Source organism: Ambystoma mexicanum, chromosome 6q (genome assembly GCF_040938575.1).
Source record: "Ambystoma mexicanum isolate Mex_15411 chromosome 6q, UKY_AmexF1_1, whole genome shotgun sequence".
NCBI classification, from domain to species: Eukaryota; Metazoa; Chordata; class Amphibia; order Caudata; family Ambystomatidae; genus Ambystoma; species Ambystoma mexicanum.
This window is the reverse complement of record NC_090937.1, coordinates 991,710,937-991,734,346: the sequence shown is the minus strand read 5'-3', so window position 1 is coordinate 991,734,346 and position 23,410 is coordinate 991,710,937. Positions and strand designations below refer to the sequence as shown.

Genomic DNA, 23,410 nt, shown 5'->3' with positions numbered 1-23,410 from the left:
AGAATAAGCAAAATAACCCCGCTAACTCTGTAATTGCATGCAGGCATGTGCATACAGAAGTAGCCATTTTGGAATGGTAAACCAAGCTTGAGATTCTTTCTGTTTGTTGATGGCTTTCTTTCCTTTCTCTCTTTCTCTTTCATTGTATTCACACTTGCGCATGTGTCTCTTGATTCACCTCTGTGGGTCACTCGCTGTTTCTGTCCCCTGCCACTGCACCCTCACCTGGCTAACACCACAGTGGATGCAGCACTCCTTCAGGGCTAGATGGCGGAAGTGGTCGTAGTACTCCTTCATCCATCAGTACTGTTAGCACGATTGACCCTGCCGAGCTCAAGGTCGCCGCCAAGATGGCTCCTAACATTCCCTTGGAAATGGAACTTCCTGGTGTGAAAATAGTGCACGCTCAGTTCAACACACCCATGCAGTTGTACTCTGATGATAACATTATGGAAACTCTACAAGGGCAGGTTTCTACGATTCTGGGGGAAAATCCTCCACCCAGGTAACCAGGCATGACTGGAAGTGTGCAGTGAGTGACTGTCTGCCAACATAACAAACTCTGTTGGTTGTTAGTGTTACACGTTATTTGTAAAGCGTTCATCTGCCATTGGTGTGGCTATGTAGCACCAGCTGCGCTCTGTGTTTGTTAGCTGTCGCGCACCACAATTATTGCAGAGGAAATCGGTGCTTCTCATTCCTTTGGGTAACTAAACACTACAGAAAGTTTAAATATCCGAACATGAAATCAGGCCAGCGAAGTATGCAAACAGACACCGAAGAAGAACAAAAGGCCAGTTTTCATAGGTCATCGTAAAATATGTTTTTCAATCAACAAAATCAGGCCTGACACCAAAATACCGCCTTATATACCTTAACAAGGCCGTCATGAACCACCTGCAGTCACCATAAGTAAGGTATAGTTCCACAGGTGCAGGTACTACCAACGTATGCTTTGCTATTCCTAGATATAATCGAGTATAAAAAAACATTTTATGACATGCATAACATTTTACCTGCATGTAGATTTTTTATTACACATTAATATGAAAATGGAAAAGTAAAGGCTTATCGTAGTAAAACAATTACATGAAAAAGTATTTTCTGATCATTAGCACACTCGGCAGGGAAGCCAGCCAATCAGGAGGCACGGAACGTGGGCTGACACTGCTAGTGTTAACCCGCGTTCCAAGCCAGCTGATGGCCGGTTCCCCCAGCCGCCATCTTCCCTCCACCGACCCTGCTTTTTTTACTTTTTCTCCCTCCCCCAATCCTACTGTCGCCGCAGATTCTGTCCCCCCCGCTCTGTTAGCCTGCCATGGAAATGGAAGGGGGGATCCATACGGAGGTCTGACTCTTTATTCCATGGCGGCCATGTTGATATGGTAATTTCTCTCTGTGAACGGGATGTCCCGAGGTGTCCCTTTCATGGAGCAAAAATACTTTCCATTAAAAAAAAAAACATTACCACCCGGGTAGCGAACTACACGGGTGCTAATGGCGAAATGCCCCACAGTGGTGGCTGACCCTGTTGGTAACAGCCCACTACCCTCGTTAAGGGACCCTCGCTGCATTTGGGCCCTTAACTTGCCGGCGAGCCGTTACCTACAGAGTCAGCCCGCCACCTCAGGGCATATCGCCTTAGTCATGTCACTTATTATATATTGTTAGCTTGCCAGATAAACACGAATTTGCAGTCTAAATACACCTGGTAATCTGTTAACTGACAAAAGAAATGCTGTGGTTTGCTGTACAGAAACGGAATATGTTTCGTATGAACGTTTTGTCTTCATTAAATAGTAACCCAGTGACTGAACGGTAGTTGCCCTAAAACCATCAGGATTGGCAATAAAAGTAAGCATATAAAAACGCATTAAAGGGAAGATGTATTACTTCTCAGAGCTGGTAGATGACCCAACAATGAAGGTTGTCCCACATTCATACCGAATTAACTTGACACAAAGCAGTTTACTGTGACCACAGAAGGAGAAACATAGAGAATGCTTTTGGCGCTGACTGATAACACACAGTTAATATGACTGAATGAAAAAACAAAGAACTTGCCTTTGCCATTCATGATAAATGCAATGAGGCCCATTCACAAATAATTGACTATGAGTTCCTCTGGCTTATCCTTGACCTGCTCCCGGAGAGAACTAGAAGCTGCCTTGAGTAACTCTGGCTTATCCTGACTTACCACGAACAAGAAGGCTCTCTATCCATGCAGTCCGTGCTTATGATCTCTGGAATTGGTTTGGGTCTATTTGACCTAATCACATTTGGTTGAATTTATTTGACCTTTCTGGGGAGACTGCCCGCAAACCCCCCCCACCGCCACTTCCCCTCAACATAATCTACACCTGTACACACCCCATATATATATTTAATTAAATTTGGCTGAAAAAAAGGTCAAACAAATCAATTAAAAAAACAAATTGATCAAATGTTTTAGGTCAAATGTTTTTAGATCAATTATACTAATACCCTGGAATCCACTAACACGGGTCAGATGGGGGAGCACCAATAAGCTGCAAAGCATTCCACACTGGTGGGCTCTGCGTTACCTGTAGCTGGTTTCATGCCTGTTATCATCCAGAAGCAGCACTCCAACGGCAGACAAATGTATTGGACTTTTACGTACGTGGTGTTCATTTCAATCTGTGCAATCACCTAATGATGGCAAACCAGGATATATATTCTGTCAAAATGTCTGCTTGTGAATTGACCTGTAAATGGAAGGGGAATGAGTGCCTGTTGTCACCATCTTTTCACTTATTACTTGTCCAGTGATACCGCTCCCACACCCGTGCCTCAGTCAGATGTGTACAGGATGCTCCATGACGACCAGGAACAGTCAAGCAAGCCCCGCCAATCCGGGTCCTTCCGGGTGCTGCAAGACATGGTGGACGATGATCCCGGTAAGACATGAGACTTTCATCAAAAGTGGGGAGGAGGGAAGGAAAAGCATAAACCAATCACTTTGCAGTGTTATTGCATTTCCAGGAAAAAAATAATATGTACCTGCTTACAAATAGACAGGCCATCTTCGGAGAGAGATACACGAGCTTCGCTGTTTAAACCTAGAGCAGAGAAGGACGAGGGATGGCGTGAGATAGTGATTAGGATATAAAAACTTATTTCAATAGATATGTTTTACTAGAAAGAAAGAAGAGAAATGTCCTGGGTGATGCTCACAGCAATTTAAGGAGGTTCATCATCTCACAAAGACTAGTGAGTGCCTAGAAGATCCTTCCAACACTATTGGCATCTTTTTGACCTTATTTGGTAGGTCAAATAGTACACTTTAATTAAAAAATAGTGTGGGGTGGGGTATGAGGTGGTGGGAAGTCAGGGGGGCACGGGTTCTTCCCCTGCATTAAGGGAGGTTGCAGGGGTTCCCCCTCTGCAGTAGATAACAAAAAATTAGGCCAGATGGGCAGTAGGTCAAGTTATTAGGTCAAACAACCCATATCCCTTCCAATAGGAGCCCTGGGCACAAAACCAATAACAGTATTGTAACGAGATCTGGAAGACATTTAGTAGAGTATTCGTATTGTGAGAGTAAAGTCAGATCTGGAAACTAGGCAGGTTTTTCTGTGCTATATCGGCTGGGAAGAGGTAGACTGGATGTACCTGGTGGTCCCTATCTTACATCAAGAGTCTTTGTAGACTCTCAAAAAGAATGGGGGCAAGCGATGTAAGTAAACCAATAATTGGTCTATTCAGATTTAGGCAAAAGATGGTCATCTAATGGGTGGCCTTTCTATGTGGTATTTTAGGCAGACCCGTTTCCAAGAAAAGGGCCAACATTCTCACAGTTTCTTTGGCACCATGATAAACACCCAGGGTATACACGAAATATATAGTTGCTACTAAGGTATGTTATTGAAATTGAATTAAATGAGATGGTGTTTGTATAGTGCTACAACCGTGTCCAGAGGGATGGGGCCGATTATAATGACATCTCCTGGGAGCATGTACATGCCGTGGAAAGACCACTAACAGATACTAAGGAAGAAGAGTGCATGCTACATATTACATTCTATTGAATTTGTATACTGCACCCATCAAGTTATAGTGAACATTATGTAATAAATATATTTTTTCATTTTCTTCCAAGTTCATTGATAATTTGTGTGCATTTATTTGAACTTTCTTCTTGAAGGCGCCAATCTTTAGCACGTTTCTATGTGTTTATAATACCTCACTCTCCAGGATCTTAGGTTTCCCAAAACTGCTGTAGCCTGGTGTGCCCCCTACCTGGAAAGTCGCTCCTTTAATATCGCCTGGAACTCTTAAACCACTGGCCCCTCCCCTCTCCCTGTCTGTGTCCCTTGATGATCAGTCTCTGGACCGCTGCTTTCAGTCTTAATACCTCTGTGCTAGGAATACTTATCTAGTACTTTGGCTTTCTCTCTCATCTCTTTGCCCACAACTCTCAAATATTTTTCTCTTTCCACCTCCTTCACCTCAGCCATCTTGAAATGGATTATCAACTGTATTTCTGCAATCGGGCACTGGATGTCTCTCCTCTGACTCATGCTAAACCCTTAAAAATGTAAGTCATCTTTATCCTGGCTACCAACACCATCCCTCCCCTCGGTTTTACCACCTGACCTTCTTGCTCCTCTGCCCAAAGCTTGCAACCTTGGCTTCTCTTTTTTAGTGACCTTCAACTACCACAAGTCATCACTACCACCACCTCTGTTGCTCATATTAAACATTCTCATCATTCAGAAAATGTGTGCATTTCTTCCTCATCGCTCTACAAAAACTCTAATCTCTACAATCGTGCTCAGCAAATTCTACTACTGCTCATCCCTACTCCTTGGCCTTCCTCTCTATTCCTTTCTCCTTCGAGACAGTGCCCTCAACTTCATTACCCGCACTCTCTACAACCTACCCACACCATACATTACTTCTATCTATCGGTACAATTCTGTTTTGCTCTCCATGCACCATCCCTCCCTTTTCTTGTTCCTTCTAGTAGTCTACTAATCGATCAATGGGCTTGTCTCCTCAGTAGCTGTCTGATTGTATCTCTGTTTACTCACTATCTTGTTCCCTCCTCTCCTCCACTGCAATCAACCTCACTGTCCTTTACACTCCCTCTGCCGCATCTAGATTCGACTTGTTCGCCTTATTTGCCCGACTCTATTGCAACACTCTGTCCATTATAATCAAATCCAGCCCAACTGCGTATCTCTTGAAAGCTCAGCTTAAACTTCACTTGCTTGTCACCGCTCCACCGCATCCTACCCTCTCCAGCCTTTGTAATAATGTAATTTGGTATATTTGTACAATACCCCTCTTTAGTCTAACGCACTGGCCCCACAGGATAATGTTAATTTTGTAAGTCATCTGTGTCTTATTTTTTGTTTTGTTTTATTTTATTTTATTGTGCCCCTGGTCTAAGTTCCTCTTTGTTCACACCCACATGAACTGGCTCACTACTTGTTTTACCTTTGTGATGTTGTACAGGCCCTCTACCGGGGCATTTCTGATTGACATCCCAGTACTTCAAATAAACACAAATACAAAAAGTGTACCCATTGCATAGGAGTTCATTTATATATGCATCTTCTGACATTATAATTCTAGGCTATTCATTCTCTGGCAGATATTGGCAAGGCTATTACTACTGTCTCAGACAGCATGTGTGTGGCCAGAGGTGTGGACGGGGTAGGGCCTGAGCGGGCAAGGCCCACCCAAAATCTGTAAATACCCACTCAGCAGCATTGTGTGGGCATTTACAGATATTAATGTCACTGTGGTGGACCCAACTACATTAGCTACAGGCCCCATTTGTTAGAAAACCTTGGCTACGCCTCTGTGTGTGGCTCATGACATCAGCACGTTTACTGTTTCAAGTCCACCAACACAATAAGGACACAATACATGCTTGAGGGCTGGAGTGGAGCTCTGTCAAGTATGATAGGGTTCCATTGTGTCATCCTGTAGAAACAGGAGGATTAAAGTGAGGTTACTTGGTTTATTTTCAGGCAGCGCATCTCCCTGTTTTGTCAGCAAATAAATAAACTTATTTTGAAAATAATGGTATATCAGTACAAGGAGTGTGAGGGGCATTAGTGTCTAATTAGCCATTATACAGCAGTGTGGGTGCTGAAATGTTTTAGACATGCAAATGAGATAAGAATATGGATCATTGTTTGACTATGTACCCACAGCATCGCCAATGGCATGTGTGAGCGAAAGTGGATGCCATGGTACTAGCCACTGTATGTTTAAATAGGTTTGTCAAACAATACCCCTACTTAAAAAAAACTCCTAACACCACTAGCAGGGGAACATATTATATATTAATAAGAAAGGAAATAGACTCAATTTTTGCACAAATTATCTCATCAACAAGACCCAAAGATCACTGATTTTCCGGCACACTTTAAAAAATTAGAATGTTTGCAATTATTCATCAAAAAACTCATAAAGTACGTTTATTTAAAAAATATTTCAATAATAAAAAACCTATCAACCTAAACTTCAAACACAGTGATCAAAAAATTATACATTAAAAGTTTGTCTAAAACAACCTACCAAAATTCAAAAGACACAAATTACATTACATTACAACATTCAACATTGTAAATGTGTCATAAAACAATTCCCAGCATGTTTCTGTTCTTCAAACCCCGCAATGGGTGAACATTCTTCAGGGGAACACTTTAAAATTGTAGACTTCTGCAACACCGTGTTGAGGGGTCTTTTAAAAATCACAATTTGGATGCCAATGTACCTACAATACAAAAAAAGGATCCTTGAAATCTGTGGTGAGTGCCACAATAATCAAATTACAATCCTGTACACCAGTGATAACTAACAGTGTAACAGGACTAAGAGCCTGGCCCACCAATTGACCAACCTTCCCACAGTTCCACCAGTGAACTGAAAATTACCTAAGTGTGCCAGAATATCAGTGATTCTTGGATCTTGTTGATGAGATAATTTGTGCAAAAATGTAGTCTATCTCCTTTCTTATAAATATATGGTACTAGCCACTTCCATGGCAAAACTGGAGAAAATGACAGCAAGTAAAAGTTTTTCCACCCGTGACAGGGACATGCTAAGCACAATCCTCTATTCCTGAAATTTTGTTAACTTTGGGCTTTTCACAAAACATTTAAACTGCTCAGATTTCTGTGTGAGTTTCAGCAAAGCTACAAATAATTCCCACAACAAAATGTTTCTGGAAAAGCTCTGAATTCAGAATGTAATTAGTAAAAGCAAGCAACGGTAAACCTACAGTTTTGGCAGTCGCCATATGTTATGTTATGTTAAGAGTCTTTTACACTGCGCCAAAATAGAGCTGTAGCAGTATCAAAGCACCTGACTTGTCCAGAAGATGTAATGTTGTACCTCCACCTAGGGTGTCCAGACTTTAGACTGTGGAGGAAGAGGAAGTAGGGGTGGGATGAGAGGATGGTAAAACGGGTGTAGGAAAAACAGACAAAGGGAGAGGTGTTGTAGCAGGGAGCGAGGAATGTTTGTTATAGCTGGAATGTGTGCGGCTCCATTAGGATGGAACAAAAGTCTGGATTTGCAGAAAGGCAATATATTTTAAGTATGTATTGGATTTATTCATAGTATGTAAGGCAGCTTTAAGGCTTCCTGGGTAGAATGTAATGCATAATGTTGGGGTACGTGATGGGCTCAAAAGTGCTTGAAACACCCAGTTACAATGTGCTGGCCCTCGACCCAGGAATGATTCAGGAACTGCCAAGCCTTGAAGTCAAGAATAGGCTGTGTGAAAGGATAGGAAGTCGATGCTGGATCTCAAATCTCTTCTCAGTTGCCCGTGTAGTGATTTATGGGCAATGCAGAGGGCTTTGAAATTGATGCGTTTCTTTACTGATAACCAGTGTAGCCTTCTCAGGGTCGGTGTGATGTGGTCTCCTCTATTTAGTCTCAGGGCGAGTCTTGCTGTGGTATTTTGGATGCGTTGTAGTTTTTGGGTGAGCTGTTCGGACATTCATAGGTAGAGACTATTTGCATAGTCTATTCTTGATAATACCAAGGAAATTATCACAAGGGTTCTGTGAGGGAAATTGAGATAAGGCAGGATCCCTCTAATTACCCGTATGTGGTAGACACATTTGTTGCTGTTGCGTTGATTAGTGGTTTCAGAGTGTGACCATTGCCCATGAGGATTCCCAGATTTTCTATCACTGTTGATGTCTCCGGTTGGATTCCCAAGTTCGGGAACCAGGTCAGGGAGGTCTTTGCTTTATGTTCTTCTCATAGGGAGATCATTATTTCTGTTTTGGTTGGGTCAGTTTGAGATTGTTGTTTGCCATCCAGGTGTTTATATCGGTGAGACATTTTTTGAGGGTGCTGTCCGCGTCATGATTGGTAGTTATCTTGAAGATGAGATGGGTGTTGTCTGCATAGTTGTAAGCTGTCAGACCATGGGTTTAAATGAGCTTCATTAGGTAGGGGTGGACATGTGAATGTTGGAGAGGAGTGGTGAGAGGCTTGATCCTTGTGGTATGCCACAGGTGATACTTTTTGTGTTTAATGTAAATGGTGGTAGGTGGGTCCTATTGGTTTGGTTGGTTATGAAGGATTTTAGCGATTGTCGTGAGGTGCTTTGAATACTGGATTGTTCCAGACTGTTGATTAGGGTTGTGTATTTAATCGTGTCAGAAGCAGCCGATGTGTCCAGTAGTGTAAGGGGCGAATGGGTATTGTTATCCACATTTATTTTTAGTTTGGCCCATATGGAGAGGAGTGCTGATTCGGTTCCTCTCATGGGTCTAAAACCAACCTGTGGGTGAGTAGATTTTTGTAGATATCTAGTGGACATGGGTCGCTGGGATATCGGGCTGTGCTGGTATCTTTTACTAGTTTGATGTAGATTTTCTCGCTTATAGCTCCAAATCAATAGAGTGTTGTGCTGGGTGTTGTTTTCTGAAAGGGTGTTGTTTGTTGTCCTGTGGGATGCATCTATGGCTTGTTGGATTGCTTACATTTTTGCTCTTAGGTGGGAGGTGATGCTTTTGCATAAGATTTGCGAGGGTAAGATGTTGTTTTTGCATTACGTTTTTTTCCTTGAAATGTTTGAACATTTCCTTTTGTGAATTTGTTGCTGATTGGATTTGCGTGGTGTAGTAGGCTTTCTTGGCTTTCGGGACTGCCGATTTGTTTAGCCGAATTTTTTCACTGGTAGATCATTTTGTCTGACTGCTTGTAGTGTTTCCTCCCTTGCTTTTCTAGTTTACGTATTTATTTTTTTAGTTCCCTCAGGCCCGATGTGAACCACCATGCTGCAATGTTTTTGGTGTGTATTTGAAAAGATTTAAGGGTTTAGTTGGTCTAACGTGTCTGTGATCCAGCAGTGAAGGATCGCTAAACTGTGTTAGGTGTCATTTTGTTTGGCTAGTAGGTGTTGGCTTTGGTAGTTTCTAATAGTTGTGTTAATGTATCGAGGTCAAGTCTTTTGTTAGTCAGCGGGAGTTTTGTATTTGTGGGGATCGTGTGGCTTGGGATTTTGATAGTGAAAGGGATCATCTCATGGTCTCTCCATATCATTTGTACTGGTGGGTGACGGTTGAAAGTCCATCCCAGCAGACAATTCCACCTAGTATGTGTCCAGCTCCGTGAGTGGATATTTTCACTATTTGTTTGAGATGAAGGTTTTCCAGTACAGCACTGAGGGAGTTTGTTATGATTTTATTATCTCTTTTGAACGGCAAAGTTAAGGTTGTAGGTGGGCGGTCTGTAGATCAGAAGGATGAATAGGTTACATTGGTTGTTGAGCTTGAGGTTTACTAGGAGTGATTTGCAGTCTTCTATGTCAGTTGAGAGCATGGATGTGGAGCAGATGTGATTTTTGTGTGCTAGATGGATTCCTCCTCCTCATCCGATTCCTCTGTTACCTTGTATTAGTTTGTAGTTGTCGGGTATGACTTCATGGGAAATTACTTTCTAGTGGTCTGAGAGCCATGTTTAACTGAGAAAGAGAGCGCCTGTGCCATTTTCACTAAGAAGGTCGTACATTCCTGTTTTGTGCTTTCCCATAGATCGAACATTCAGTAGGCGGCAGTGTAGTTTGTACGATTTCTTTTTCGGATGTTATTTCTGGCATTTAGGTAGGTGCAGTCCCTGTCAGACCTTCTGCTCTCTGTTGGGTGGGCCTGTTTGTTGCTGACTGTGTGTTTGTATCCTCTGTCCTTTCGTTGAGGAGTTCCATTAGGTTGCACAATGAGTTTCTCTGTTCTGAATCGTCGTAGTTAGGTGTTTGGTTGTCCGCGTGGCCCTTTTACCAATCTCAGATTAAATAAGGAGTGTAGATGGCAAGAGATTCTAGTTTATCTCTTGTTCTTATAGGTGTCTCCGAAACTGTTCTCTCCGTTGGTGGGTTCTATGTGTTGGGGTGGATTGTTTGGTAGTATAGTGAGGTCCCCTTTGGAATTCCTTTTTGTGGATTGTTGGATTTCTGGTTTGGCTGATTTGTAGGTGGAGAGGTAGCGGGAGATGTATGATGTCTTTATTATCCTCTTTGTCCAGATCTTTAGTTAGTTTAGTGGGGATTTCTGGCGATTTAGCAGTGTTATGATGCTAGTTGGTGGTTGCTGTTTGGTGGGGATGTGGTATCTTTTTTTTCTTGTTCTATTTTCCATTCTTGTCGTTTTCCTTCATTTATTGGGGTATATTTGTAGTTGTGGATTTTACGGTGGCTATTCTTGATCAGTGGTCTTTTGATGCTGTGGCTGTGTTCCAAGCTATTTTGGTGGTAGTCTACCTTGTTGAGAACCTTTGCTGTCGTTGATAGCTTCTGTTAGTTATAACCCTGGTGGTTATGGTGTAGTGTTGGGTGATTCTTAAGACGGGACCAACCGTTTTTGTTGGGTTACACAGTGGCAAATGCCTATCAGTGGTCATAATATTGTGGTTTTGGGGGGCCGCATTTGTGAAAGCCTTTTATTGTCCTTGGTACCGGGGGTGAAGTTCCTTGAGTGGTAGGCTTGTTTCTTGCTCTCCAGGTCTTGTGATAGGCAGATTCTCAAGAGTTCCCAGTGGTCTAATTCAGGGTTACTGTATTCTTAGCAATGAAGATTGGGATTCCCAAATCCCTGGCTGAGGCTTACTAAGACGTCACCAGTGGCAGGAGTTCTGTGTGCAACCTTCAAGTGACAGGTTGGATTACTGGTAGGGCTAATTCAACCTTTTATTGCTTCGTGGGTAATAAGATAAAAAAACAAAGAGACTCATTACGAGCATGAACTCATTACTAGCAGGGAAAAAGTGGCAGTGAAGGAATTACCTCCACTTTTCCTACTCCACCATGGTCCTATCCATGGACTCCAAATTAATGGGGACTAACACTGCCACCACCACTTGTAATCCGATGGTAAATCTGCCAGATTAAGTGGCAGTAGCCGTAATTCTATTGGGCAGTATTCTGACAGATTTACCACCAGAATACCGACCAACGCGTAATGAGGCCTGGAGAGCCCTGTTATGAAAGCGCCAGCGTGCCAATTCTGACGTTGATGCTGGCCATAAAAGTGTCATTGTGAGGCATAAAACCCCGTTTGTGTTTTTCTGCCCTATCCTAAATGCTTGTGAAAAATGCACTTAATTCAAATGCACGCTTTTTTTCGGAGAATGAAGTAAACCTCACTATTTGACTAAGAACGCACACAGTTATAGATGTATTCATACAGCAAATGCTCTCACCTACGCTGGTGATATAATTGTACGCAAACCTTAAATACATGGAAAATGACAGCACCGGGCTTGTTGGGGCGAGTGACGAAATCTTTGGCTGCAAAAGTAGTGCATGCTACTCCTGTGGTGTATGTTGTGATTTCAGAAAGCCTTTTTCGAGAGTTTTATGTGACATGGCAATATATCACCGTTGACATATTTTTAATGATATCAATGGTGCTGGTATGCTTGTAAAACAAAAACTCATACAAATATCACTCGCAAAGGACATTATAAAACACATTTATAAAACAGTGGGCGCGTGACATCGTGGGCCAATGGCCATGCCGCCTTGAGAATTGAGGCGGCATCAGGCCGTAGGGGGACAGGGGCCATTGTGTGCTGGTGTAACAACCTTTTCATCATTAAGAAGCGAATGATATTGGCAATAATACAAGTTATTTGCCAAGAGAGAAATCAGTTGTCAAAGAAGACTTGAACTAATAGCTGACAGGTTATACATATATCTCTGCAGCTATTGCATGCACCAACGGAGCTAAACTGAATGATTATTCTTTTACGAGCGGAAACGAAGGTACCTCTTGCATTTCATGGATGCGCTTGAAGCATCTCTGAGATGCTCACGTGCAAATACAATTCACAAAGATTTTCTCAAGGCTTCAGGAGAAACTCCTGGCTCCTTCAAATTGATTCCAGTTTTAGGCCCTGTGAATCAACTATAAAGTTGCAGGGGGCAGATCTAAGATGTTCAAGGGCCTCTCCTGATTTGCCCCAATCAAATCTTTGAGGCGCAGTCCCATAGTGTAAAACCACAATTCATCAGCACACTGAAAAAGGTGTAAAGGCAGAAACATTTAAACTTTGAAAAATAAAAAAAATCACTATTTTGCAAAAAGTGTGGGTGTGTGCAGTCTGACATTCTGGTTTGAAGTTGTGAGACGCTGTAGTGGAGACCAGCACTAGGTACCAGCATGTTGGTAGCTAAGTAACTGAGGCAGTGGCCTGCGCCATGCAGTGAGGACGCATATCAGAAGAGCTCCTGCCTGATCCGTTCATAGATGGTCGTTAGCACCTTCCACAGACATTTAAAATACGTGCCTAAACCCGGGTGTGTGCCGGTGTAATACTGCAGAAGATCTGCAACAGGATCACTCTCCACCAAGGTGGAATTTGCACATTTCAAGAGCTCTGACTGGCCCGCCAAGATGGCGCCTGAGGAGCAGTGACGAAAGGGCTGACTGCGGAGGCGCGCAGAGGCACAGATGGAGGAATCGGCTTCCCAGGGTTGCCCTGTAGGACATCCTGCCTTTCCACTGCTGTGAAAAGTGCCCCTGGAAGACACCACTGGCGAGCGCAGTGTGGGGCACAGTGGAGAGGAGAGACAGTGGTTTGTGCCGCAGATGCAGCCCGTACTTCAAGGCTGGGCTACTGGGAAGCGGAAAGAATGCGGCACGGCGGTGAAAAAAGTAGGAGATGTCGGCACGGAAGGTGGCAGCTTTACGTGCAGTGAGTGCCGGATCTACCGAAAGTCCATCAACAATTAGATATCAAAGTTGAGCACCACAGATAGTAAGCCTTCTGCACTGCGCCGCTAGAATATGACCTGAGCTGTGTTGCGTCTGATAGTGAGAGTCCCCCGGTGTTCCCAGACAGAACATGTGCAGGGACAATATAGTGTGGAGTGGCGGCATATAATCCACCAGTGTGGATAACATTGGTGTTCCTGTCGCTACAATTCAGAAAACAGAGAACACACATTGATACAGAGGAGTGCTGAATTTGACTCCTGCAGCACTGCCATCTAGGCTGGGGAAGACTATGCTCTGCCGGCTGGGGGTCGAATTGCAGGATACTTGCCTGGCCAATCAGGACGCAGTAAGGCCAAACAAACCACGATGGACACCTTTGTCAACAGCAAGAAGTGGGAATTGGCTGCACAGGCTGGGCACAAGTCTATAACTATGTCTAAGACTACTGGGCCACAGGAAGGAAGTGACCATAAAGTTCTCTCCACCATTGCTGCCCTGCAGAATTGCCTTGAATCCAAAATCAATGCCGTCATCATAGATGTAGGTCTTCTGCAGCAAGATGTCTGTGCCCTAGCGGATAAAACAGCGAAGATCGAGGTGCAAGTCGACAACAATATGATGACATCCACGATATCCGAGTAGACATTAAGGAGCAGAAACAAAGGGTAACACTGCTTAAAAACAGAGCAGAGGATGCAGAAGGCAGGGTGAGATGTAATAATGTACGTATATTGGGTCTTCCGGAGGGCACTGAGGGCGCAGACCCCACAATGTACATTGAAAACATGCTCTTACAAGAAATTGTCCTTGAACCACTCACACAGGGCTTCACAGTAGAGAGAGCACACAGATCCTTGAATAAAAACCCTCCACTGGGTTCCCCACCGAGACCGATTATTGCCAGGATTATGAACTACAAATACTGGGAAAAGATACACTCAAGGTCCAGAGGAAAAGAGCCCAGTTTGGCCCCACAAAAGAGCGGCTTAGAAGAGCAGAGCTGAAATACATGCTGGTCTACCCAGCTCATCTCAAGGATACAAAGGCAAATCTCACTTTTTTGATACCCCAGAAGATATGCAGGTATGGATGGACATAAGGAAACTCGCCCCGCTCGAGGAGTGACCCTACTAGAGATACTGCACTTGCAGAAAAGAGAACAAGTCAGTGGACGCCCATCGTGCGTAACGGAGTGGAAGCACAACTTGACTGCAATCTTGGGTGAACAATCGCTAGTAAATCACTGTAGACGGGCATCACTTGACCTATGGCTGCCGCTTCCGGTAATTAAGGTATTACAGTGTAATAACATATACTTGTAGCATGATGCACACATTGACGTAACTCATATTGCAATTCTACGGGCTTTCTTGAGAAGACGGACTGCAAGAAATCCCGCTTTTTGTGACTATATTCAGGATGCCAGTTTGGCAGTATCCATCCGCTGTGTGCATGCGGGATGGCCTTGCGGCTGCCGCACCTCTGCACGAGAAGAGGATGCACCTGAGCAGGCTGAGCTTTGCTGGGTGATTGGTTGGTTAGGGAGGGGAGGGAGTTTGAATTTTGGTATGTTTAGCTTTTAATATTGCGTGACATGCTCACTGTTACGGGTACTACTTGCTGCACAGAGTGGAAAAGCATGCGCGAGAGGGAACACGCCTCTGGTCTCAAGTTGGCCCTTAACTCCCTGGGGACATGGCAGGTGATATAAGACTGCTGACCTGGAATGCCAGAGGGCTCAATATCTTCATTAAAAGGAACATAGGGTGCTCATATTTGTGTAGGCAAAAGGTTGGAGATGCAATTTTGCAAAAGACAAACCTTACACCGGATAGACAAAACACATTGGCTATGAAATGGGGCGGGTACACTATTGGCTTCACATACTCTGCCTATTCCAGAGGAGTCCTGAAATGTATTGCTCTGCATGTCCCTTTGAAGGTCCTGCAAAGCAAAATAGATGATGGAGGCAGAATGGCCCTTGTATATGCTCTCATTGAGGACAGAGAGGTGTTTATAATCAGCACATATGCCTCCAATCACGACACAGCTACCCTTTTTTTCTACTGAAGACCAGCCCCACCGGCTGAGGCGTGGAACACCTTCTTGAGCTCCGTCCAGTTTACAGATGTGAGGTGCACACTACGTGGGAGCACTCGAGGCTACTCACGCTATTCTACCCCGATGCTGTACATACCAGGCCTAACTATGTGTTCACATGGATAGGCACGTGGGAGAGTTTGTTGAGGCCAACTACAGGGCTCATGTGCTGTCCAACCATGCCCCTCTCCTACTCACGTGGCAATATGCATCCCCTAGACCACCGATTCCAATGTGGAAATGCAGATGTGAGACTCGCAAGACGAGTCCTCTAGAGAGCACATCAGAGATGCAATTGGGTCATACGTTGAGTCCAAAAATGGTAGTGTACGGGCCACCAGCACAATATGGGAGGCATTCAAAATTGTTATCAGAGGAGCGGCACTGAGTAAAATGGGGGGAATACAAAAAGATATAACGAGCGAGCTGGACAGAGCAAAAAAAGAGCTAGAGGAAGCTGAACTGAAACACGCTGTAGCGGAAATCCCACCTCATGAACTAATAGTGTCAAAACGGGTGCATTGCATGCTGGAAAAGACTGGGAAGTTTAATTACACTAAATGCACTGAAAAACTACATTAACGTGAAGATAAACCAGGCAGGTTGCCAGCTTGGCTCTCCCAGAGCGAGACCATACAGGAAATTATCTGTTGCATAGAACAGAAAGTGGAATCATACGCAGAACACAGGGCGAAATCAATGACACCGTCTTTAGATACTATAGCTCCCTTTATTCTGCACAGGCCCGCATCCGGGACTCTGAGCTTGTGGAGGATCTGTCCTTGATAAAATTGCCTAACCTACTAAAGGACATTGCTGCTGACTTAGATGCCCCGATTACGGTACAAGAAATACAGGAAGCGATTAGATCCCTGCCCACAGGCAAAACCCCCGGGGCAGACGGCCTACCGGGTGAATTCTTTAAAGAATTTGTGAACGAACTTGCCCCTGAGCTACTAAAGATGCTTCTAGAGTCCTATGAGACCAGAGTGCTTCCTTTGACTCTCAGAGAATCGATTATCATACAACAGTAACACCAAACAAACCATCAGGTAGAGTGTGGCTCCTATAGACCTTTGTCCATGGTCAATCTTGACAGCAAAATCCTTACTGCGCTCCTGGCAGAAACACTGAGAGTACGCTGGGAGGTTTGATACACCCAGATCAGATTGGATACGTCCAAGGGAGGAATACCTGCTGGAACCTGCAGCGATTACGCCATATATTAGACTGCACGAGACACATGAACGGACACTACCCAGTGGCACCATTAGAGGCTATCAAAGTATTCACTTCAGTTAGATGGGATTGGCTATACGCCATCCTTCAGCGATTTGGATTAGGCCATGGATATTTGAGATGGGTGAAGTTAGTGTACACTGCACCTAGGGACAGAATCAAAATGGGACGCCACATATCAGAAAGTTGGGAGCCGGACAAGGGTACCAGACAAAGCTGCCCATTGTTGCTAATGTGGCAATAAGACCCGAGGCGGCGGACCAGTACCGCCCCAGGTAATGCCCCTGGGGCCGTAGTTACAGGCCCGAGCGTAGCAAAGGCCTTAACAAAGCCCCGGGGGCATTACCGTGGGCGGTATTGGCCCGCTGCCGAGGGTCTTAGAGCCATTAGTACCCCAGCCCGTTTCGAAACAGAATAAAAAGAAATAAATAAATGGCAAATAAAATGGCCGCCGGGAAAGCGAAAACATAGTCCGTTTTCCCTTTGCATGGGGGCCATCGGGAGCGGACACGCTAGGAACAGGGGAGGGCGGTGGAGGGGAAAAAAACTTACCTGAGTCCCCGGCAGGGGACGAAGGCAGCCTCCAGCCTTGGGGAGCCTCGCAGCGGGGATTGCCCCATTTCGAGCATCCTCATTGGCTAAGGGACTGCCACGCCCCCCGCCGGGAACAGATGCAGGCACGGTCGTACGTCCAAGGGAATAACGTGTGTTATGGCTTGGAAAAGAGCCAATCCATGTGTAGTATTTCCCGTGGACAGAGCGTGCCGGCTACTAATGCTCTTTATTCTTGCACTAAAACTTATAGCAGCGTTCCTTAGGGAAGAATATGCAGACGCAGGGGTAAGTATAGATGGCATTGCCCATGCGGTCTCCATGTATGCAGATGATATGCGGCCAGAGACCTTAAGAGAACATACAGCACATGCCGGATGTGCTAGATTGCTTTACGGAACTCTCTGGCATTACTATCAGCCGGGAGAAGTCATGTCAGTTCCCTGTGGCAGGGCTGAAAGGTAAAAAGGCAGCGCAGCTCCTGACTCTACAGTTGAAACGGTCCATAGACACCTTTAGATACTTAGGGTTGGATGTGTTTTATGATGTTAAAACAGAACATGATTGTAACACGAAGGTGGCCTTAGACTAATAAAGTTGATGGAATTCTGGGGTAGGTTACCCTTGTCAGTAATCGGCAGAGCTGAGCTCTTAAAAATGCTAACCCTCCCTCGTATGTTATGTTTTTTCATAAATGTACGGTACAATATCCGAACACTTCTTCAGACACCTGGACACTGTAATTAGGGGATTCTCGTGGAAAGAAGGCAGACTCAGGATTTCTTTAAGTACACTTCAAAGGACTTATGAAGCAGGCGGAATTAAAGTACCACACTTCGAACTGCATTTTCTGGCCAGACAGCTGCAGTCCGTGGTTGGCAGATGAACCTACAATAGACACTACACTCTTATTCTTGAAATGCTATTACATGAAAGACAAATTGTGGGGGCGTGACGCTCGGATGGAACAATCCCCTCACCTTTTGGTCTTGGGTAGGCACATATGGAAGAGAGCTTGTAGGATGCTTGGTGTGGCAGACCCCTTTTCTCAGCAGATCGCCCTCACTGATATAATGGGACGTAGGCTGCAGGATGTAAGTATACCCATAAATATTGGGAAAGTTGCTGCATTGTTACTGTGGGAGACCTGTTTCAGAGGGACGGTTAGTAGAGTTTGAAGTACTGGTGGAACACTTCAGCTTACATAAAGGGCCATTTCTGGTATATTTCAACATAATGCACACGCTAGTCAACAGATGACCCGATCTCTGTGAGGGTATGGTTGTGAATGTCCAAGTAGAAGCAATGTTTGACATGATAGAAGGGGGACATGTTGTGTCCAGACTGCATGAACTGCTTTTGGGTGGTGTAAGCGCTTCCAAATTGGGAATATGTGCCAAATGGGAGATGGACTTGGGAGACCGTTCACAGACGCACAATGGTCCAGAGTACTTGTATATCCAAAAAGAGTATCAAGGAATGGCCGGCTAAAATGCACACAGTTACTTGTGACTCACAGAGCCTATCTGACTCCTCAAAGTATTTCTCTTTTTAATGGGGCGATCAGGCAACACTGTGCCAGATGTATGGAGGAAAATGCTGGTTTGGTCTATATTTTTTAGTCGTACAGGAAAATTCAGACGTACAGGGCAGAAATTGCATAAAGGGTTGAACAGAGGAGGAATAAACCTTGATATCTCATCTGGGGGGGGGGTGTCTATAGGGAATGCATACTATGAAACACAGCGAATCGAAGATTGTCAAGAAAGACCTTGTGTATATCTTGGCCAACAGAAGAATTGCAATGTCTTGGAAATCAGTGGAGGGCCCACGAATAGACACGTGTTGGGGAGACTTGTGGAGATGGTCATTGGCCGGAACTGTGGTCTGGCACTAAGCAGTATACCAGGGTTTGAGGGAGGAGGGAGATTGTCTTCATTTGTGGAATGCACTCACGCAAAGGATGTTTATGCCGCCATGACCAGCATGGGCCGGCCCAGTTATATATGTAGTACTATGCGTTCACCTGTGCGCTAGCTATAAGAATTCTGTGTAAATACATCTGCATGTTGTGCAAACTGGGTTGAGTTGTTAGGCAATTTTGCTGTTTGGAGGAGATTAAATGAATGTAAACTGTATAAGGACACAAGATCCAATGCAAATGCGCATAAAAATCGTTTAATACATTTTTTTTTAAAATGATTGCACGTTAATATTGATACAACTGTGGCCATCTGTATACATTAGCAATGCCCACTGTACACCATCTGTTTCTTTTTGATCCACAGAACGCCCTGCGGGCATTAGAAGCGTGAGGGCACCAGTGACAAAGGCCGGTGGCGGAGGCGGGGCTGGTGCACAAAAGGTGCCACTTTGCGACAAATGTGGAAATGGCATTGTGTAAGTTGCTCTCCTTATTTACTTATGTAATTGTGTCCTACTTCTCCCCACACCTGAAGCCCTGAAAGAGTTATTTTCAAGTTGTGGAACTGGCATGCATCAAATTTGAAAGGGAGTACAAGAAGTAATACTGTAGCTTAGAAAAAGGCATTGGGGAAGGAGAGCAGGCGGCTGGGAGGGTAGCTCACGGGCAATAAAACAATGCAGAGCCGCTGGGCTAACGGTCCCGTGCTTTATTCTGTCCCCTTTGCTCAATATACTTTAGTAGGTGTCAAAGTTATTGCAAAAAGCATCCGTCAAAAGGTGTTTTCATATTTTACTATGCATGTAAATAATAGATGACATGGAACAGAGGTTAAGATTCTTTCTAAACCTTCCAGCCATCTCTCCTTGTTTTTGCTTTGTCACCCCAAGTGGGGCGGGAATGCCCAGCCGTGGGTCCCATGCCTGCTGGGCCTAGAGACCCAAGCTACTCCTCTCTGACGAGGTCCAACAAGGCCGAAACATGTCTGGGGATGCTTGTGGTCTCGTGCAAAAGGGATGTGACATAGCAGTTTGGGCTGGACTGCCCCTTTGGGGGTGGGACCAAGCCTGATTTGCATGTGGTCTTCCCCCTTCTGTAATGGTTTGGCAGGCAAAGAGCAATGGTCTGGAGGGTTGCCCAGAGCAATGCCAGAGGTTAGGATTCATTCTAAACCTTCCAGCCATCACTCCTTGTTTCTGCGCTGGATCAGGCTTCGGACATGGCACACAAAGGCTTCTTTGTCTTGTAGTTTTTGGGGGCACTGGCACACAGTCAAGGTTTGCCAAGGTTCAATACGTGAAACCTGGCCATAGTAGAGACGCATGTGTAAGAGAAACACAAAATTAGGCCATGTTATGAAAATACAGCACGAAAGAAACAAAACGAACCGATACAACGGAGCATTGTGTGATTGTGTACCAATAGCTAATATAATATAAAGCTTACTGGAAACCCTAAATATTGATTTAGCAGTTTGTACTAACTGATTTTATGTGCGAATACTGAATAAACAGATCATGTGAATCCAGAATAGCTCTTACAAAAATATACGTTGATCATAATTGTTTAAAAAATATATATTATTAAACTATTCAAAAGTGACATGTGCGGCCCAAAAAAGCGACTTGTGCAATGATTAACGTCTCCACAACCTTGAGTCATTCCGCTAAAAAGCACACACAGCTAACCAATCTCAGGCCATTAGGTTGTAAGAAATCACCCATAAATGTTACAAAACCAGTTTTAGTCTCTTGTTCTAATTACTACTGCAATGCAGCCAGAGCCACAACCTGATAACTTTTAACACAGCTACTATGGTGCGGCTGAACAATTCCCTAGTGTGTCTCTCTGTCTAATGCATGAAAATACAGCACATCATCAGCAACGCACACTACATTGCACAGTGTTGCTATGCTGTACGGTGGCAGTGAACAGGGGTGGACTGGCCTATAAGGAACTCTGAAGATTTTCCTGTAGGCCTCTGCACCCTTGGCCTCTTTGTGCGTAATTTCCCAATTTTAGCATAGGAAAAGGGTTGGTCTTGCTGAAAATATGTAATATGGGGCCACTTTGAAATGTATCCAGGTCCTCTTTTAGTTCCTAGTCCATCCCTGGCAGTGAATCTACCAGTACGTGTGTGGAACTGTACTACAGAGAGTTTAAGGGGGCGAAAAACAAATGTGTTTGGATGCGTTTTGCATGTGCTGCAACTGAAGATGCACTCCTGCGCCATTGCTATTGTTTCTTCACCTGTTACTTTTGTGTTTGTTGCAACTTTTCTCACAGCGGCCCAGTTGTGAAGGCGCGAGACAAGTATCGGCACCCAGAGTGCTTTGTGTGCGCTGACTGCAATCTGAACCTGAAACAGAAGGGCTACTTCTTTGTGGAGGGACAGATGTACTGTGAAGCGCACGCCAGGGCCCGCATGAGGCCGCCAGAGGGTTATGACGCAGTTACGGTGTACCACTGAAGCGGACACGCGCACGCCTTACATTGCGCTACTGCCTTTGGACAGAAGAGGCCGCTGTCTACCTTCTAAAAAAACAAAATGCACAGTTTTTCAAATGTTTGCCTTTTTTGGCTTTTGCTTGAGGTTGGGGCGCAAGGAGCTTTTTCCCTCTTGTTGCACATGTATTTACACTGTTTCATTTCGCAAATGTGTGCTTTTTAGAGTGCGTTATAGAGTCAGACATTCATTTCACTACAAAATAAGAGCACACTTGATGAGGAAAAACGGTTTCATTAGCCCGGAAGTATATCCCTCATTCGCGTTTACAGTCATTTTGTGCAAGACTGTGACGTACGTAGGTGGGATTGAGCTAAAAATACCGCAGAATAGCTAAAAAGTACAAATGCACCAATGTAGCGCACACGTGTCTCTAATTAGGAGCTTCAGCTGAGGAACCAGGAAGTGAATGGACAAGGATCCTGGACCCACATGTGCATGCAGCGCGACATGAAGTGACACGAGCAAGCACTGCTTTAGAGGACCTTGGCAGTGCTAAATTCACACACTACATTTGCACACTCTGGTGGAAATACTAGTTGATTACTTGCAAACGCATTTTACTGAGTCCACTTGCTAAATTATGGGATTTTGGACAACTACTGAACTTCTATGGAGACAAATTGTGTTTTTGAACTGAACAAATGATTTCTTTTTGTTTCAACTGCTGTTTTTTTTATAACCAGTTGACATTCCATTGTTAATTTGGGCAGACAAATATAGTGCTATGCACATAAACCCATATACTACACCATATATAACAACTGTACTCTAAGGGCACTTGTGTAGCAGGTTAGCTGGATATTATACCGGTTCCATGTTATTTCATCGTGGGATTGTTTTTCGCGGTGGGTTTTACCACACATTTTTTAATGAAAAAAACACATTGATTTTTTTATTTTTGGGGGGTTCCCCCCTCCAAGCCCCGCATCCCCTTTATTTATTTTGCTATTCTCAAACACCCACACCCCAAATATATATTTGTCTACCCCCCTTTTCGTTAAAAGAATCACGGTAAAACCCCCTGCGAAAAAACATCCTGCGATGAAAGGACATCGTACCATTCACAGAACGTTTAGCATGGAGCAAAGTGACTTTGCACTACAAAAATACACTTTGCACCAGGCCTAATTCACAGAGCGGCACAAAGTGACTTTGCACTGCAAAAGTACTGTTTGCACTGTACTATAAAGGCCTAATTCCCACAAAACAGCACAAACTTGGGGCTTTTTTGTGAATTAGGCCCATTTAGCGCAGTGCAAAGAGTGCTTTTGCAGTGCAAAGTCACTTTGCTCCGTGCTAAACGTTCTTTGAATTAGGCCCAGATAGTGCCTATCACTGTTTAAGCAGGTTCTCGTTGATCTCAGTTTAGTTACTCCTGTGCTTTGCGTCTCTCAGGTTTTCATGTTCCCTAACATGAGCCTTGTGGCCCAAAAGAATCGCCGCTCACGCAAAAGCTCAAGTCAGCGCAGCGTCAAGAAACACTAGCATCACAGCTTGCTTTTTGCACACTTTGAATAGCCCGCCAAATGGATCTTTTTTCTAAACCGAAACTAACAAGCCACAATGTAAATGTTAGTGCTTTTGACTGATAGCGAATTATTTCTGTGAACATTATTTAATAAATAAATAAATATTGTCAACAAAATATCTGAAGCCTAATGATGCCTTTTTGTGTAAGAAACTTTTTGCATGGCGCTGAGTAGAGAGACCCTCAAAGCTGTTGAGGGAGTACATCCAGGCAGCAGAACCATCGAGAGCCTTCATGTCCATTGGCTTGTGCTCGGCTTTGAGGGTAGAGGAGATGCCTTTCAGTTCCCTGCAAATCACTGGTCTTTCGTGTGACACTGAAAAACAAATGACGCGCCGCTT

The 23,410-nt window shown here is 44.3% G+C and overlaps 1 protein-coding gene across 3 annotated transcripts in view; it reads left to right on the top strand.

The window, feature by feature from the left end:
* Positions 1-23,188, top strand: part of PDLIM3 (PDZ and LIM domain 3) — a 140,971-nt gene extending 117,783 nt beyond the window's left edge. For 2 of the 3 annotated variants that reach the window (XM_069631518.1, XM_069631519.1), the window contains exons 5-7: positions 2,788-2,918; positions 19,397-19,508; positions 21,319-23,188. In XM_069631518.1, coding sequence (XP_069487619.1) covers positions 2,788-2,918; positions 19,397-19,508; positions 21,319-21,502 — 427 coding nt within the window. In that variant the 3' untranslated portion in view covers positions 21,503-23,188. Of the gene's footprint in view, positions 1-241; positions 506-2,787; positions 2,919-19,396; positions 19,509-21,318 lie in introns of all 3 variants that reach the window. The other variant, XM_069631517.1, reaches the window with a different exon arrangement.
* Positions 23,189-23,410: the final 222 nt, after the last annotated feature.